The following is a 20,138-nucleotide window of genomic DNA, read 5'->3' on the forward strand; positions in this document are numbered from 1 at the left end:
TACTTTCAAAGGAAAGGCAAAGAGAAGGGTTACTAGGAAGGGGCTCTTTCAGAAGATGGTGTTTGATAGGTGGAAGGGAGAAGGGAGAGGATTCCAAGCATGGGACAGCCAGCAAACAGTCACAAAATTGGGAGTGAAAGAATGCATGAATGTTCTGAATGACTAGTAATAGAAGCAATGCAAATAAAAACATTCTTAAGTTTCATTTTAGATTCAAATTAGCAATTAAAAAAATGATAACAAATTTGTCCTCAGACACTTCCTAATTGTGTGACCCTGGGCAAGTGACTTAATGCCAATTGCCTAACCCTTGCCATTCTTTTGTCTTGAAACCAAAAACAGTATAGATTCTAAGATAGAAGGCAAATGTTTAAAATAAATGATAAAAGATGAAAAGACTCAGTGTTAGAAGGATTGTATGAAGCTAGGCACCCTAGTGGCTAGTTGGTGGAGCTGAGAAATAAGTACAATTATTTGGAAAGCATTTCAGATTATTCAAATAAAGTGATTAGAATCTCCATATCCTTTGATCCAGAAATTCCATGACTAGCTTTATACTCCAGGGAGGCCATTGATAAGGAGAAAGCTCTTATATACAGTAAAATATTAATAGCAACACTTTCTATGATAGCAAATATTTGGAAACAAAGTATATGCCAATCAAATAGGGAATACTTAAAGTGTGGTACATGAATGTAATGAAATATTACTATCAGCTTGAAATCTAGACACCTCAAGTTTACCCCTGCCCTTTGAGAAACCCCAGTACCAGGCATACCTGTTTGACCCTTCCCTTTGTAATTTTTATAGTTCACGGCTCCCTGATACCTCTGAAACTGGCTGCAGGCCTCTTTGCAGTCTGATTGCAGTCTATCTATGCATGCTTGCTGTACCTAGTTCTCCATAGGGTATAAAAAAGATCCCCAAGTTCTGTCACTCTTCGGAGCTGGCATCTAGCATGGTGTCTTCTTCCAGGGATACATCCCCAGAGCCCCAGGGTGCAGGCCCTGAAAAGTTCTTGGCACTGGGCTCTGGATGCAATTTAACATTGGACCTGTCCCTATCCTGATTAACGACTTGGTTTTTCTGAATATTAAATAATATTGTGATTTTTTTTCCAAGTTACAATTACTATGTCATAAGAAATGATTATTGTAATAACTACAGAGAAGTATGGGAAGATCTACATAAACTGATGCAGAGGGAAGTAAGCAATGCCAAGAAAACAATATATATATATATATATGTATATATATATATATATATACATATATATATATATATATAAAATGACCACAACAATGTAAGTGGACAGAACAGCCACACACACAAAATCAAAAGTGAACGTTACAGAAAATCATAAAGGACAAGCATTGCTAAAAAGAGATATGAGAAAGCACTTCCACCCACCCTCTGCAGAGATGAGATGTTCACTAGAAAAAATAAACTGTTGGAAGCTCATTAGCTATGCTTTGGTGCCTTGAATCTGAAGTGGCTTTTCTGAGTGACCACATGAATTGTCGCTTACTTCAAAAATTGTACCTTGAGTGACCCTGTTCATCTCCCCCATCACCACTACAGGGAAGTACTCTAGGAAAGGGGGTGACCAGGAGCCCTAGAAGAAAGAACTTTGATTTATGAGACCTGAGCCTAGCCTGGGTATCTGGGTAACTTTGGGTGAATTATGTAGCCTCCTTCTGGGTTCAGTAATCAGTTAGTCAATAACCTGTATTAAGGGTTTAATAGGTGCCAGACACCAAGCTAAGAAAAAGCAGAGACCCAAAGAAGCAAAAACTGCCTTCAAGTAGCTCATATTCTAAAGGGGGAGAAAAATGCAAACAGCTATATTCTCTCCTTCCTCTCTCTGTCTCTGTCTATCTCTCTCTCTCGTGTGTGTGTGTGTGTGTGTGTGTGTGTGTGTGTGTGTGTGTGTGTGAGCCAGAGAGGTCTGAGTTCAAATCCAGCCTCAGACACTTATTAGCTGTGTGACCCTGGGCAAGTCATTTAACCCTCATTTGCCTCAGCTCCTCATCTGTAAAATGGGGGCACACTGGAGAACAGAATGGCAAAGCACTCCAGTGGTTTTGCCAAGAAAAGCCCACAGACAAAGCCTATTCAGAGTTAGACAAAACTGAACAACTCAACAATGATAAAATTTTTATCTATATGACATAAAACTCACTCTCTACATATATCTATAAATACCTTTCATCCATAGATAAATTCAAAAATTTTATCTTTCTTGAAAAGCCGTTACCTTCTGTCTTAGTATCAACTATTAGACAGAAGAGTGGTAAGGATGAGGCAAACAGAGTCTAAAGCCAAATTTGAACCCAGGAACTCTTGACTCCAGGCCTGGTGCTCTATTCCCTTTGCTATCTAGCCACCCTCATTTTCTAGATGGATAGAAAGTTAAGACAGTTAGATCTAGAAACAGGTCTATCTGAAGATGTATCTTTGTAGTTTAATATTTGATACTAATATTTACTATCTATCTACATAGATGGACCTAGAAAGAGAGAGTGGAAATGGAAGGATAGAAGATAATGTCCAGGCAAGTCACAAGCCGTAAGGAGAGGAGGAAAGAAGGAAAGGTCTTCTGCCTAAGGTGGGATTTGATCCAAGTCTTGAAGGAAGCCAAGGAGCCAGAAAGTAGAGGTGGGGAGAGAAAGTATTGCAGGCAAAGGACAGCGAGAGGAGAGAAAGACTTGGACTGTTGTACACAAGGAATATCAAGAAGGCCAATGTAGCTGACTCAGAGAGTATGTGAAGGGGAGCAAAGTGTAAGAAGCCTGGGAAGACAGGAAGGGTCAAGGTCTTTCCATCTCTAACCTATTAATCTCTCAATCTAAGTCTCCTTCACATGGCCCTGAGTATGCTGCTGAGGTGCCAGAGAAACACAGGGAGACAGCAGCACATCTCTACAGAAAACAGGGACTTAGAGAACAATTTTGGGGTGATATGTAGGAGCTGAGTGGGGCAGCTAGGTGGCACCATGGATAGAATGTTGGGTCTGAAGTCATAACTTCAAATGTGACCTCAGAAACTTATTAGCTAAGCCATTCTGGGTAAATCACTTAATCCTGTTTGCCTCAGTTTCCTTATCAGTAAAATGAGCTGGAGAAGGAAATGTCAAACCGCTGCAGTATCTTTGCCAAGAAAATACCACAAAGAGTCAGATACATCTGAATTAGAGCAGAAGCTGAAAGAGTGAGGAAAGAGCAATGATCCAATTTTTCCTTCAGTCACTTTAATTCTGCTTTACTGCACCTAGGCAGGCACAAATTATGGTGGAAGACCTTTCTTGGGCAAATTCTTTTCTTCTCTCTTCTTTCTTATTCCTCACAACTCAACCCACTCCCAAAGCCATATGGATGGGAACCACAGTTATGTTTAGTAGCTGGAAAACCTATTCTGGTTCCTTTTTTCTGTCCTAAATTCTTTTTTTTAAACCCTCGCCTCCCATCTTGGAATCATTACTGTGTATTGGTTCCAAGGCAGAAGAGTGGTAAGGGCTAGTCAATGGGGGTTAAGTGACTTGCCCAGGGTCACACGGCTAGGAAGGTCTGAGGCCAGATTTGAACCTAGGACCTCCCATTTCTAGTCCTGGCTCTCAATCCACTGAGCCACCCAGCTGTATCCCACCCCCCAATTCTATTTTTATATAAATCAACTCTCAGTTGTATGAAAGATAGGCAATTAGGTAATGAATGGCTCTGTCCCAGTTTTGGCCACTAGCCACAGGGGAAATTCCACTATTTTTAAGAAGACTTCTCAGCTCATCTAGCTCAGCTCTATTATTTTACACATCAGAAAACTGAGGATTAGAGTAAGATATTATGGACACGTAGGGTCACACAGTTACTTAGAAGACTATTTAGAACTAGTTTGCAGGCCTCCTGATTTCAGACTTTACTCTTTCCATATCATTGACATTCCAATTATCTACTCTTGGATATGGAGACCACTAGAATGTTTTTTCATTATTCATGCTTTAGTGTATGACACTAGAATCAGCTTGGTGGTAAAGTGGTGCTTTAGAAAGGAAGATCCATGTTAAAATGTGACCTTAGATATTAGTTGTGTAAATAATGGGCAATTCACTTCACTTCTATCTGCCTCAGTTTTCTGATCTGTCAAAGCCGAAAATAATACCACCAAATTCCCAAGGTTGTTGAGGATGAAATAAGATAATATTTGTAAAGTCTTTGGCAAATCTTAAAGCACTGTACCAATGCTAGCTCTTATTATAATATCAGATATACATTGATTAATTTTTTGTGGCTTTTTTAAAGCTAGTATCAATTCTAAGACAGAAGGGTGCAGACTGGGCAGTTGGGATTAAATGACTTGCCCAGGGTCACACATATGGGAAATGTCTGAAGTCAAATTTAAACCCAGAACCTCCCTATACCAAGACTGGCACTCTATTCACTGGGCAACCTAGCTGTCCCCTTTGTTGATTAGCTTTGCTGACCTGATTTTTTCCTCATGTTTTTTGTTTTTGTTGTACGAGATAATTCTCTAAAAGTGAAAAGAAGGAATATACTGGAAAATGTAGGTATTATAAAAATAAAAGATAGCAAATAAAAATTAAAATAAAATAAACTAAGAGGACTAGACTAGATCAAGGGTTCTTAATTTGAAGAATATAGATTTGATGATTCTTAGAAAAAACTTGATAACTATATTTCAATAAATTTCATTTCCATGACACTAAGGAAGTTAGGGACTAGATTAGTCTCTAAGGCTCCTTCTGGTTCAAAATAGATTACTTCAACTTTTGGTCTCAGGACCCCCTTACATTCTTAAAAATTATTCAGGTACCCAAAGGGCTTTTGTTTATGTGGCTTATGCTTACTGATATTTACTGTATTTGAAATTTAAATGGATAAGTTTAAAAATATGTGTTCATTCATTTAAAAGCAAAATTAACAAACCTATTACATGTTAATATGCATTTAACAGAAAATAGCCACATTTTCTGAAACAAAAACAATCGTGAGAAGAGTGACATTGTTTTACATATGTGAATTACAAAACTACTCCACCCTATTCAGACCATTCTTTAGAAGATCAGATTTAGCTATTTCCTGATCAATAACAATAGAGATACTTGGAATATGGGGTGCTCAGGGAGGGGTAATATCTCTGATATGGAGGGCTTGTCATGCCCTTCTAGGGCAGCTCTCCAGCCACTGACCCTCACCTGACACCCAGCTCTCACTTGTGGCTCCTAGTAGCTGCTAGCATGCGGCAGCGGCCACACCCCGGGCAATGGCTTCGACAGGCCGGCTAAACCTTGTGAGGGTAGCCATCGGGTCGTCGACCCCTGGTGAACCAGGGCTTTGCTCACCCAACATGTGAAGACTGTTTCGGTGGAACAGGCAGAAGAAACCAACAAGAAGATTCAACGGCTGAGATGGCGATGCAGCAAGGCACTGTGGAGTGCTTAGGGCATGATGGAGCACAAAAGACAACATGGCCATCCAATGCAGCTGAGGAAGTCTCCAGGTGTAATGACTTTTCGTGCCAATGGACCCAGGCTTCCAATGCCGAGAGAGTGGGACTGTCTCTGTGCATCGACTTTTCCACTTAAATCTTCATGCACAGGTGTCTTTGTGCACAAAAACACACAAAGACAATCGTCATCCTCAGTTCGAGAGACAACCAACAACACACTTGGAATAACAGAATTAGGTCTTGGAAACTACATTCTCCATCCTACTCAGTGTAACAAGATTAGGAAGGGCTGTAGCAAACTCAAGATTTCATTATTTGAGAATATAGCCTTCAACAGGCATGTGCAAAAAAAGGACAGACCTCTGGGCGGTCTTAGGTCAAGCTAGAGCCACCATTGGCACATGTGAAATTCAGGAAGTGAGGTAGATAACAGCCTCTGGAATTCTCAGGACTTCCTGTGAGGAGGGCTAGAGTCAGTTCGAGGCTGGTGCTTGAGGTTGGAGGAGCCCCGCAGACTGCTTTCCTTCAGATTGGTCATGTGAGTGATAAGGACTGATCCCTTTCCCTGCCTTGGCTATCCAAGACCTTAATACCTGCTTTGGCTCAGCCTGAACCAGAGTGGTTCTGAGTTAAAATTCTTTCCTTCTCTCCCTTTTTCCTTCTCTCTCTCTCTGTCTCTGTCTCTGTCTCTGTCTCTCTCGCTCTGTCTCTGTCTGTCTGTCTGTCTGTCTGTCTGTCTGTCTGTCTTTCCCTCTAATACTTTCTTCCTCCTGTTGTAATTAAAACACCATAAAATTTTGGCAGCTGACTTGAGTGTTTCATTTAGGAATTACATAAGTCAATTCCTTGGCAACCTTAAATTAATATATATCAGTCTTTTAAAGTGATTTCAATATTACACATATAGCTAGATTTCCTTATTTGTTTCTATATTCAGTCTGTAGTGATATATTCTTTTGGTTGAAGCATATGACTATTCCTTCTCACACAAATATGTAGTTGGAAAAATGAGGAGTATTTTACTAGGCAAATAATATCTTCAAATTATTATGAAAATAGCTTTAACCTTGCAGACCTCCTAAAAGGGTCCCTGAGATCCCTGGGAGTGTGGGGGGTGGGGGGATTCTTGGGAGAATCATTGACCAATAAATTAAGCTATCTATCGGGTTTAAAATCAGAAAGCTCCACAAACAACCTTTCCTTTGGCCTTTTATATCTGAGCAGAACACACTTCCCACCTGTATCCTGGCTCTTTAAATGTGATGGCATTTTAACTCATACTTTCTCTTCCCTTCCTTTCTGTTCTCAGCAGCAAATATCTGATTTGTTCTCATTTTCCCTAACTCAATAGCTAATTGTTTTCTTGTTCTCTAGTTTTCAGGACAACAGACAACACCAACAACCAACTTTCCTTTTCTCTCCAAGCTCTGGGAGCCATCAGTTCCAGATCCTTGCTCGTTACTCCAAAAGATTCATGATTTCTTTTTCGATGTGGGTATTTCTTTTATTGATATAAACCATCATGCCTCTTTACTCCAGGATCACATGGTTTCATGAGTTGCTGTGGCCAAAACCCCCAAACATTCATTACCTGCTGGCCAGGTGATGATTTCTGAAGACAGCCCAACTAGTTTTTAGATAGCTTAAAGCCTTCCCAGGTTATGTAGACCTTCCAGATCTTGTCTCTGTCCCTTCAAAAACTTTTGAGAATCAAGAGTTACCTCCATGCCCCAATGAGGCATAGAAAAAGGATTTATGAGGAAGCACAATTTCCCAACACAATATTCCTCTTCTCTGGTTTTTGACTTGGGTGTTCTGTCACTTTCTAAATTTAACATCAGGGGAAACTAAGTAACACTGTGGATAGAGCAACAGACCTGAAGTTGTGAGATCCTGGGTTCAAATATAGCTTCAGATTCCTCCTAGGTGTGTGACCCTAGACAAGTCATTCAGTCCCAATTTCCTGGCTCTTACCATTCTTCTGTTTTAGAATTGATACTATGACAGAAGGTAAAGATTTGAGAGAGAGAGAGAGAGAGAGAGAGAGAGAGAGAGAGAGAGAGAGAGAGAGAGAGAGAGAGGAGAGAGAGAGAGAGAGAGAGAGAGAGAGAGAGAGAGAGAGAGAGAGAGAGGAGAGAGAGAGAGAGAGAGAGAGAGAGAGAGAGAGAGAGAGAGAGAGAGAGAGAGAGAGAGAGAGAGAGAGAGAGAGAGGAGAGAATTAATTCCAATATCCTTAAGTACTCTTTTTGCCTAGAAAGGCAGATCCCCAATGAGAGGGAGGTAATGAAAGGTCTTCATAGATCTATTGTATTACCTGTAACAGCCCCTGTGACTCTCCAATGAATGAAGAAAAGCAGAAACTTCAGCCACCTCATCTTCATGCTTCCAAGTTCTCCTCTGAAAGAGTTTTTTCACTTTTCTAGGCTCTCTTTAGTCCTCAGACTTCAGTTCACTTTGGAAGTTTAGCCAGTCCTGGCTGATTGTCTGAGAAGGATAACTTTCTGTTCAGACCTTGGTACTATAGATAATTAGACCACTGACTGTTGAACTCTTCTTCCAATCTGTAGGGTGTGTCCTAGACTGGACAGAATGGGTAAACAAGAAAGGCAGACAAATAAAAAAAAGAGAGGTACTTTATACTTTGTACTCTTTAATAAAAACTTCAGAGTAAAAACACCGAGGAAAAGCAACTGCTTGACTACAGGGGTGGAGGGGATATGACTGAGGAGAGACTCTAAATGAACACTCTAATGCAAATACCAACAACATGGAAATGGGTTCGAATCAAGAACACATGTGATACCCAGTGGAATCATGCATCGGCTATGGGATAGGTGTGGGGGGGGGGGGAGAAAATGATCTTTGTCTCCAATGAATAATGTTTGGAAATGACCAAATAAAATAATGTTTTTAAAAAAAAACAACTTCAGTAGGTCTTATTTTTCAAGTTACTCCCAAATATAATTGCTGAAGACAATACTCTTGAAAAATGCATGAACCAATGCATCTCAATTTAAATATACCCTCAAAAATGTATTAGTTCTATGATTTATAATGATGACATAAAGTGACTTCGTGTCAATCTTCATTATAAGTAAAGGAGATAGGGGTAGCTGGGTGGCTTAGTGGATTAAGAGCCAGGCCTAGAGACCAGAGGTCCCTGGGTTCAAATCTGGCCTCACATACTTCCTAGCTGTGTGATCCTGGACAAGTCACTTGACCCCCATTGCCTAGCCCTTACCACACTTCTGCCTTGGAAACAATACACAGTATTGATTCTAAGGTGGAAGGTAAGGGTTTAAAAAAAATTTTTTTAATCAGTAAAGGGGATTATAAATAACAGCATCCATCTCCTAGAGTTGTTCTGACAATAACATGAATACACATTACTTAGCATAGTGAGTGATGTATAAAAGCTGACTATTATTGGGTCCTAGATTACATGAAATATCAAAGGTTATAATGGGAATGACTTCATAAGATAAATTAAATATTTTCAATTGCATTGCTGTAATATGACTTCAGATAAAAACCTTATATTGTTTACTCTTGATTTTTCTTATATTGTGAAATTTAGAGATCATTGTATCAGAAATGTAATTACATAAAAGAATTCTCTTTTAATTAGGCAACTTTATTTTAAAATACAAACCATTATGCACATTTCTAAAAAATTGTGAAATACTCTTAGAGAGATTACTTCCCTATGGAGTTATTAAAATGAATGTGGTAATAGTCTTTGAAAAATTATAAATAAATGCCTTTTGCCTTAAAATGTAAAATTCTTATGATTTAATAATAAGTTTGAGGATCACCCCTACTCCCCAGCAGAATTGGTATCTAAATTTGTATCTGTTTTTGAATAAAGTTATCTCTTATTTACCATGTGAAAGAACTTATGTTGTGAAATTCTAAAATAATGAATGGTTACTTTGAAATAGACTACACTGATGGCATTTGGTTAAAATAAGTTCTATATCTTATGAATTGGTTTGCATAAAGATAACAAAATTATTTAAAACTTATCAAAATTCAATGAGTTATATTCTCCTCTAACCTCATCTCCTACTGGGAAAGACTTCAGTCTTTCTTTTTATAACTACCCTGTAATATGTGACAATCAAAAATATTTGAGAGTACTTTTGGGGTAAGAATATCAATTTATTGATTAGGTTAGCATATAGCCAATAAATGAATAGGTAAAGTGTTTTCTTGACAACCAAAGATCAAGAAGTTCTCTCATGCAGATCTATAAATACAATTTGGGGGAGTTCATTATTCAGTCCCTCCCTAGGACATTCCAAGTCACCTGTGATTGGTGAATACTTAATTAGGAAGTGGTCCATTAAGACTCTCAACTCCTCACTAAAATTTATCATTACTTTAAAAGAAGTAATCCATCCCCAACCTTCAGGTGGAGGTAACAATGCCTTAGAGGGTAGGGGGAAATCCCCAATAGTGTACAGGTAAACCTTAAACCCTTCCCCAATCTTCAGTATAAGAGTAAACCACCCCCAGCAATATGGGGCTAAATCTCACCTTAGCTTGGAAGAATTTGAAATCAAGGGGAGTCCAACTTCTGGAGACAATCTTCCATGAAAAAGTTCCATGAAGAAAGATTAATTGGAACATTCTAAGGAGTTTTTCTGAAAAGCTGTCATCCTGGGGATCAGAGTTTTGACTCAACTTTGCTCAGCTCATCAAAAGCTAGAGAGTAAAATCTGAAATGACAGAGGAAACAAAGGTTTGAGCTATTGGAGATGTCAACAAATTGAAACCAGGGCTCCTTTCACTAGAGTCCAAATACAAGGGGAGCCAGATTTTTATTCATTAAAAGATAACAATAAGCAGTATACAAAACATGATGTAATATTAGGTAATCTGATTTCTAATTGGAAGAAAGATTGGCTTACTGAGTTGGGAGAGTGAGAGTAAACAGATACAATTCCCTGAAATCAGAAGTGTTTTCCCTATCTACCCACCCATGTGTGTATTAAATCAAAGGAACACAGAAACAGCAACTGATTGACCAATATAGAACAAGTTATCAAATAAGATATATGGTTTGCTTGAGATTTATAATTGCGAGAAAACCCCCTGCAACAATTTTCTGAACTGACTGGGTTTCTGGTCAGCAAAACGTGGGTCTTTAGTTAAGGGTTTAGTTAAGAAATAGGTAGAGGTGGTCTAGCTTCTCAGTCATGGAGGTCTTGGTTCAAATAATGCAATGATTCCTATTCCTATAATTTGGTAATAATCCAGTTTCTATAATTGAATAAAGTTTTTTTTTTCATAGAACAGAAATTGAATCAAACTTGAATAGAAAGGGAACTGAGCTAGCTCCAGAACTTATCACAAAATGAAGTCAGTGTGGTTCACTCACTTCTCACAATTCCCTCATATATAATGTGGCAAAATGTTTGAAAACAGTTTAAAAAAATTTTAAGGGTCTATTTTGTTTTAAATTTTAAAATGGTAATAATTATAAATGACTCACTGTTACAGGAAAGAGTAGCAAGATCTTCTCAAGGGATCCTTGCATTCCTTAAGACTTCTACTTAAATTAGGTCATAAGATCTTCCCAGCCTTGCTGGACAGCATGCTATAAAACTCTGAAGTTTAAGGAACTAGGATTTCCCTGAGCCAAAATAGAAAAATTTAGATGTTAAACTTCAAATAGTGAGTGAGTTTCATCTGAGGTCATTTAGAAAACCATGAAGTTTGTGTCTGTTATTAAGTAGGATATAACTTGGGACTGGCAACTTACAGTAGTCACCATTTTCTGGGAGATTTTCAGGAGACTATCAAGAATTCACCATATACATAAACTAACTGATCATTTGACCAACTTGCCATTTTAGCCATTTGTTGTAGTAATCGTCTCTATCTTATACCATATTTTAACATCTACATGTTCTTTTTGGCAAGCTGTATTCTAAAACCTACCTAAAGTAGCCAGATGTACCTCCTCTTCATTTCATCTACATGGTAAACCAAGGGGGAAGTTATATATCTAAATGGGGAGTTACATATTGAAACATTAATACCTAGCCCAATTATTGTGGTGAATTATTCTTCCTCAAACAATATTGCATATATAAAACTTTCTTAATAGATGCTGTAGCAGTTCTATTAGGTCTAACACAAGCTTCATGAAATTTTGCTACTTAAGTGAAATCTTGTGTGACTTAAATTTGGTATAGTTCTAAATTTTTTATTTCAGGTATACTTGTAAGCATAAAGTTATTAATCCACCATTTCCAGGGCTGCCATGTGCTGATGTCTAAGGACTGCTAAAGGAGTATGTTTGCCCTCAGGAGATAGTTGAGGGGACAAACTTGCAAAAGTGAAGATAGGATCTTTTTTACTTAGTTTCTCTTCAAGGTACTTCCTTTCTCAACAGGAAATTTCGTTAATGCCACAGACCCTGTGAGTTGGGAGGCCTCTTATCTCAAGAAAGAAAACCATTAGACTATACTACCTCCTTATCTCCTCAGACCTTTAGGAGCTAGAGGAGTTACTCCTGAGATCATGGCTATTCCTCTATAACCTTTCCCTTCCTCATGGGAAGCTCATGATAAGCTCATGTTATATAACTTGTTATATTCTGATTGGGTGGACTTTTGCACCTAAATTGTAAATTTGGCGCCTAGGCAATGGGGTTTCAGACAGAGGGGGGGGTGGAGGTCTTGCATCAGGAATCTATAAAATGCTTGTATCCACACTTGTGCATTGGGCATTGCCATTATGGAAATGACCTCTTTCTCATGAGAAAAAATAAAGACTGCTTCTTATACTATCTACTTTCTGACTCCAGGATTGTAATTGTAATTTGGGTGGGTGATCATTTTATTTCATCCCACCATACCTCTTTATATTCAACATTAGGCTTCATCCTTTTTTATGTTTCACCTTCCCCCACTAGCATGTAAGGATGGGGACTATCTTTTTGCTTGTACTTGCATTCACAGCACTTAGTAGTCTTTAGCACAGTGCTTGAAACATAGTGCATTATCTATCTTTCTAAATATTAGGACTGTCAGATGTGATTAGACTTGTTTTATTTAGATGCAGAATGCAGAATGAGGAACAACCAATAAAAGTTGCAGAAAGGTATATTGAGGCTCAATATCATTGCCAAAAAAGTGGAATGTTATCTCATAAAGCACTGAGCTCCACCATACCAGAGTTCTTCAAGAGGAGACTGGAGGACTGACTACTTGTTTTAATTGTTCAGGATAATTTCCAATCAAATACAGGTAGATTCTAACTTCTAAGATTCTGTGAACTTTCCCAAATAGCTAATTGATTGAAACTGCATTTAGGAGGCAGCTAGATGGCTCAGTGGATTGAGAACCAGATCTAGAAATGGGAGGTCCTGATATGTGGCCACAGATGCTTCCTAGCTGTATAATACTGGATAAGTCATTTAACCCCCATTGCCTAGCCTTTACTGCTCTTCTACCTTGGAACCAATACACAGTATAAATTCTAAAGAGGATGGTAAAGATTAAAAAAAAAAAACAGCATTCATAACCTTTGCAATCAGGATCCAGCCAACATTCCAGACTTATCACACATTATTCCTGTTAACACACTGTACTTTCCAGCCAAAATGATTTGCTCACAATGCTTTCCAAGTTCATCTTTATACAGGCTCTCCTCTGTTCTTGGATTATATATACCTCCCTCAACGCTTGACTCAAGGAATATCTCCTACATAAGGATTTTCTTGATTTCTACACTCCTACTCCTATCCCCAAATTATCTTGAATTTATTTTGCATTTTGTTCTACCTAAATTTGCTTGCTCTTATCAACCTGGAAAAACTCAGACCAACTAGCTGATCAGTAAAAAAAAAAAAGTGAGACATTTATTTAAGGTGGAGGAATTGCAATTTGGTACAGCGCACTGCCTTATTAAGACAGGGAGGCCGAGGGAGGAAAGAAGAAAGAGGATTCTTATAAGATACAGTAGTATTGTGCTATAAGGAATGATGAACTGCTTGATTTCACCCTCCATTAATTGATGCAGAATTAAATGAGCAGAACCAGGAGAATATTGTATACAGAAAGTGAAACATTGTAGAAGAGTCAAATGTACTTTGCTACTAATAGCAATGCAATGATCCAGGGCAACCCTGAGGGATGTAAGGTAAGCCTTGCACAGAGAAGAGTTTTTGGAATGTTTTGGAGGGAGATTTGATGGACAGGAGTGGCAATTGGAAGGAACAGCTGGGAAACAACTGAAAGGGGAGCTGGTTTCCTGAACTCAGAGGGGGATGAAGTTCATTCCTTGCCTCAGGATCTGAATCTTTGAATACCTGAGGATTTCCCAACCTTTCCCTTGAACCTCAAAGACCTGGGATTGTACCTGTTTCTCCTGGAACCAGCTAATAGGGCTGGCTGAACATTTTATAGCGGCTTGAGGGGTTGGACCCTGAAAGCCTTCTGAGGCAGCCTGAAACACAATTTACTCTAAGTAACAGCTGAAGAAAGATTTGGCAACCATTCATTTAGATTAGTTTAACAGATAGAAAGAAGACAGGAATCAAGAAGGTTGTGGCTGGAGCCATAGCCTTTGGCTAGGCTAAAGAGACTCCACACTACAATTACATTTAGGTTAAGGTTACCTGCTCCCACTCTCCACCTCCAACCTCTACCTTGTTCATTAAACCACTTTTCTTGAGAAAAGATGTAGTCATATAATCCATAAGGAGGGAAAAGGCTTCTAGGGTGAGGGATTTACTTAAGGGCGTGAATCTCTCTATAACCCCAAGTGACTGTCAAATCTCAGAGTGGCAATCATTGGTTCTCACCCTAGCTGGAATTGACCAGGCAGGACATTGAGGAAAAGTCAGGCATAAGCAAAGTCCTGATAAACAGTTGAACTCCTAATTTCCTTCAGTGTCAATGCTTTGGTCAAACTCCTGCTTGCCTTTTCACAGCCACCACACCTTTTTTTTTCCCCCAATGCCCTTATTTTATTTTTAAACATTTTATTTGGTCATTTCCAAACAATATTTTTTTCCATTGATTCATTTTTTATTCTATGGAAAAGATTCTGAGAAGTCACCATAATCCCAGTGTCTTGGCCCATAAAGCATATTCATAGAATCTACTGGTTTGACTTTTAAATACAAATATCTTCAGCAAGGACGGTATTCTCATTCCATGGCTTCTTTCCCCTCTTCCTTAGTGACTTCTCAGAGCTTGATAGTTTGTCAAATATTTTTCATCCTTGAATGATCTTTTCTTGTTTTCTGGCTCTAGATAATATTGCTATAACCTAGAACTGAGGGAAAAAAAATCCATGGAGAAAACAAAGGGGAAAATGGTTTGTTTCAATCTGCATTCAGACTACATCTGTTCCTTCCAGGATGATGGAAATCCTTTCTCGAATCCTTTGAAGTCAGCCTATAGCCTTGTCTTGTAAAGGGAATATGAATTCTCATTTGTTTCTTCTATTTATTTTTTGAAAATTTCCTCTATAGTTTTTTATCCACCGGGGACCATATCTGAGCTGGATTTTCTTTATATATATATATATATATATAAATACAGAAGAACATCTTCCAAAAAAAGGTCAAGATCGACCTGGACAAGATGGCAAGGCACCTTTATATCTGTGACTTTCACAAAAACTTAATTCAGAGTGTTCGAAACAGAAGAAAGAGAAAAAGGAGTGATGATGATGGAGGTGATTCACCTGTGCAAGATATAGATACTCCAGAGGTTGATTTATATCAATTACAAGTCAACAAATTTCGGAGGTACAAAAGACACTTCAAGTTACCAACCAGACCAGGACTTAACAAAGCACAGCTTGTTGAGTTGGTTGCCATTTTTGGTGTATTCCAGTAAATGAAAAGGACACCTTAACATACTTCATCTACTTAGTAAATAATGACAAGAACAAGCCAGATCTCAAGATTGATAGTGGTGCTCATTAGGATAACTGAAATGAGGACTAAAGCTTGGATGTACAGATGCTAAGACTGTTTTTGAAATACAGAAACATCCATTTATGCATTTTTTTTCTATAGAGGACTTTTCTCTAGCTTTATTCTCTTTATTTTTTATCTTGATTATTAGCTGAGAGCTCATGTGAAATGAGTTTTCATAGATGAAAAAAATATTTTAAATAAATGATATTGCTATTAAAAAAAAATTGTCTCTCTGGCAGAAGAAAGGAGGTTTCCTTATAAGCCAAATAGTCAATCCACCAGGACTAGGGCCAAATAACATTTTCTAGGGGAACCTTCTGTCAACCTTTTTAATATTTCCACCCTCTATTGGGAAACTATCTGGGAGAGAGAACAACTACCAGACTCTGCCCAGTCAGTGAGGGAAGTTCACTGGAGGGGTTTTGTTCACTGACTCTCTCTTACAACAAATTCAAGCCCCTCATTCCAGGGTTCCCCTTTTATCCCTCACATATATTTTAACAGGGACTTATGAGAAAGAATGCTATCCACACAAAAAGCCCCCAGAGGACAGGGAAGCTCAGCCTCCAGGAGCAGCAGGAACCTCTGAGTGGGCAAAGGTGCTGGTCTGGAGGGTGTACCTAGTGGGTAGGGCTGTGCCAAGCTCAGAGTTTCAAACACAGATGGCGGGGAAGGAGCTAGAGAGAGAGCATAGAGCTGGCAGCCTGGCCAGAGCTGTGGAGATCCTCCATATTTGCTCCAGCCTTCCAGGAGGCTTTGGCCTCAGCACACACCCAGACCAACTCAGCTGAACTTAACAACCTCAAAAGTATTCAGAACTCAGGGAAGTCCAGGCTCCACACCCCTCCCTCATTAACTGCTGGACTTTAATCCAATCAAAAGCCTCCAGAGGACAGGGAAGTTCAAACCCCCAACAACACTCCCCCAGAGACTGCACCTAGAGATCTTCTGTCAAAGCTCCAAGAGGGGGGACTGACAAAAGCCCCCAAAACAAAAAAAAATGAGAGGAGCAAGAGCACAGACTAATATGGGGAGCAAAGAAGGGGCAAATATTAGCAAACAACAGAAAAAGAAGAAAGAAATTACAATAGACAGCTTCTATACAGAGAACGGAATACAGGGGGAGGGATCAGCAAATGATAAATCAGAAATCCCAGCGAACTAGATACAGGCTGTGGAAGAACTCAAAATGCAATTCAAAACACAATTAAGAGAGACTGAAGACAATTGGGAAAGAACTTAAAAACTAAGATAAGTCATCTGGAAACAGAGGCACTTGAACTAAAACAAGAAAATAGTGTCTTGAAAGCCAAAATCAACCAGCTGGAAAATGAGGCAAAGGAGATGAAAGTTGAGGCAAAGGAGATGAAAGATGAGGTAAAGAGGATGAAAGATGACCTCCAAAGAAAATCAGACAAGAAGGAGGATGACCAAAAAGCCAGGGATGAAATCCAGTCTTTAAGAACCAGAATACAACAGAACAGAATACAACAACTAGAATTAAGTGACCTCAAAAGGCAGCAGGACACTAGAAAACAAAACCAAAAGAATGAAAAAACTGAGGAGAATATGAAGCATCTCATTCACAAAACAGAGGATTTAGAAAATCATTTGAGGACAGACAATTTAAGAATCATTGGTCTACCAGAAGACCATGACAAAAGAAAAAGCCTGGTCACAATACTACAGGAAATTCTTCAAGAAAACAGCCACAATATTCTAGAACAATAGGGAAAAGTGGAGATTGAAAGAATCTACAGATCACCTCCTATACTTAATCCCCAACTGACAATACCCAGGAATGTTATAGCCAAATTCAAGAACTATCAGACCAAAGAAAAGATATTACAAGCTGCCAAGAAGTCATTCAGATACCATGGAACCACAGTGAGGATAACGCAGGATCTGACTGCATCCACACTGAAGGACCAAAAGGCATGGAATATGATATTCCAGAAATCAAGGGAACTAGGTCTACAACCAAGAATCAACTACCCAGCAAAATTGACTATATTCTTACAGGGGAAAGTATGGTCATTCAACAAAATAGAAGAATTCCAAGAATTTACAAAGAAAAGACCAGACCTGAACAGAAAATTTGATGTCCAAGCACAGAACTCAAGAGAATCATCAAAATGTAATTTAAAAAGAGGGGAAAAAAAGAAAAACAAAACAAAAATTTTTAAGTGACTCAATAAGTTAAAATGATATGTATCCCTATAAGAAAAGGGGTCATTGGTAACTCTTAAAAACTGTTGTTATCACCTGGGAAGCTAGAAGAATTACACTTAGAGGGAACAGTGACAAACTGTATAGGATGAAAGGACAAGACATAAATAGGTATATAGATATATACATGCATAAATACATATACATGTGTGTATATACATATATATACAACTAGAGCTAAAAAAAAGAGGTTAATACTAAAAGAAATGGGAAAGAAACAAATGGGGGTAAATTTATATGTCACAAAGAAGCTCATGGTGGTAGGGGGGAGAACATCAATACATTGGAAGGGTAAAGAGGTTGGAAATAGGAAATACTCAACTCTTATGTGCTTTGAAACTGACCCAAAGAGGAAAGAACAATCCAATCCATTGGGGCAGAGAATAGATTTGTGCCCTATAGGGGAGTCAGTGGTAGTCTCTCGGTGACCGAGAATGACAATTGTCTTTGTGCATTATCATCTATTGATGTACCCTCATGTGGCTTTGAAGTTCAAAGGCTGAGGCGCAAAGTTTGTGGCACATGAGGCATGGGACGCCAGTTATTACAGGAGGTGAGGTTGTGGCCTGGTGTCGGCATTCACGCGCAGCGGCAAGACGTCGACATTATTCATCTTCAAAGGTGGTGGCGGCATGGTTAATGTGGGTTCACCAGCTACTTCTGACAGAGGCAGCAAGTTCTAGTTGTTTTGGTGTAATGCCAGCCCACTTCAAGTTTGACTTTAGCTGATCCTTGTATCTTTTCTTTGGTTGGCCTTGTTTCCTGAGTCCAGCTAACAGTTCACCCTAGAATACCTGTCTTGGTATTCGCTGTGGGTCCATGCAGATGACATGTCCAGAGGTGGAGTAGAAGGGTAATAAATCGACTGGTAGGGAGGGAAGCAGTACAAGGGAGGGAGAAGTTGGGGGGAGGGGGTAATTTTAGAAAGACTACAGGGAAAATAAGGGAAGGAATAAAAAGTGAGGGGGTAGAAAGGGAAGTAAAATAAAAGTGGGAACTAAGGGAACTGATTAAAAACAAACATTGGTGTAGAAGGAAATAGTGAAAGAAGAAAAGGCAGGACCACCAGGAGTAGAAATCAAAATGCTGAGAAACACACAGCTAGTAATCATAACTCTGAATGTGAATGGAATGAACTCACCCATAAAACGCAAGCAAATAGCAGAGTGGATTAGAATCCAAAACCCTACCATATGCTGTTTACAAGAAACACATGAGGAAGGTAGATACTCATAGGGTGAAAGTAAGAGGAGAGAGCCAAATCTATTGGGCATCAACTGATAAAAAGAAGACAGGAGTAGCAATCATGATATCTGACAAAGTCAAAGTAAAAATAAATCTAGTCAAAAGAGATAGGGAAGGTAATTACATCCTGATAAAAGGCAGTATAGACAATGAGGAAATATCCGTCCTCAAGATGTATGCACCAAATGGCATAGCATACAAATTTCTAAAGGAGTAACTAGTGGACATCAAGAGTGAAATAGATAGAAAAACTATACTAGTGGGAGACCTGAACCTTCCTCTGTCTGAACTAGATAAACCAAACCAAAAAATAAATAAGAAAGAGGTAAGAGAAGTGAATGAAATCTTAGAAAAATTAGAGTTAGTAGACATGTGGAGAAAAATAAATAAGGACAAAAAAGAATATACCTTCTTTTCAGAAGCACATGGTACATTCACAAAAATTGACCATGTATTTAGGGCATAAAAACATTGCAAACAAGTGCAAAAGAGCAGAAATAATAAATGCAACTTTTTCAGATCACAATGCAATGAAAATCATAATTAGTAAGGGTACATGGAGAGGTAAATAAAACATTAATTGGATATTAAATAATACGATTCTCCAAAACCAGCTAGTTAAAGAACAAATCATAGAAACAATTAATAACTTCATTGAAGAAAATGACAATGATGAGACATCCTTTCAAAACCTATGGGATGCAGCCAAAACAGTACTCAGGGGGAAATTTATATCCATGAATTCATATATTAACAAATTAAGAAGGGCAGAGGTCAATGAATTGGGCATGCAAATTAAAAAACTAGAAAATGAACAAATTAAAAATCCTCAGATGAAGACTAAATTAGAGATCAAAAAAATTAAAGGAGAAATTAATAAAATTGAAAGTCAAAGAACTATTGATTTAATAAATAAGGCTATAAGTTGGCACTTTGAAAAAACAAATAAAATAGACAAAGTACTAGTCAGTCTAATTAAAAAAAGGAAAGAAAAAAACCAAATTGACAGTATCCAAGATGAAAAGGGAGACCTCTCCTCAAATGAAGAGGAAATTAAGACAATCATTAAAAACTACTATGCCCAATTATATGGCAACAAATATGACAATCTAGGTGATATGGATGAATACTTACAAAAATATAAATTGCCTAGACTAACAGAGGAAGAAATAAATTACCTAAACAACCCCATATCAGAAAAAGAAATTGAACAAGCCATCAAAAAACTCCCTAAGAAAAAATCTCCAGGTCCAGA

General features: G+C 38.4%; 1 protein-coding gene across 1 annotated transcript in view; it reads right to left on the reverse strand.

Moving 5' to 3' along the window:
• LOC100019992 (acid sphingomyelinase-like phosphodiesterase 3b) overlaps window positions 1–20,138 on the reverse strand; it is a 57,288-nt gene that overhangs the window by 31,954 nt on the left and 5,196 nt on the right. The window contains exons 2-4 of the mRNA XM_016422125.2: window positions 10,961–11,101; window positions 10,003–10,184; window positions 7,778–8,043 (exon numbers count right to left, since the gene is read on the reverse strand). Of these exons, the coding sequence (XP_016277611.2) occupies window positions 7,778–7,844 (67 nt within the window). The 5' untranslated portion in view covers window positions 7,845–8,043; window positions 10,003–10,184; window positions 10,961–11,101. The remainder of the gene's footprint in view (window positions 1–7,777; window positions 8,044–10,002; window positions 10,185–10,960; window positions 11,102–20,138) is intronic.

The sequence above is a fragment of the Monodelphis domestica genome, chromosome 4 (genome assembly GCF_027887165.1).
Source record: "Monodelphis domestica isolate mMonDom1 chromosome 4, mMonDom1.pri, whole genome shotgun sequence".
In the NCBI taxonomy this organism is placed as follows: domain Eukaryota; kingdom Metazoa; phylum Chordata; class Mammalia; order Didelphimorphia; family Didelphidae; genus Monodelphis; species Monodelphis domestica.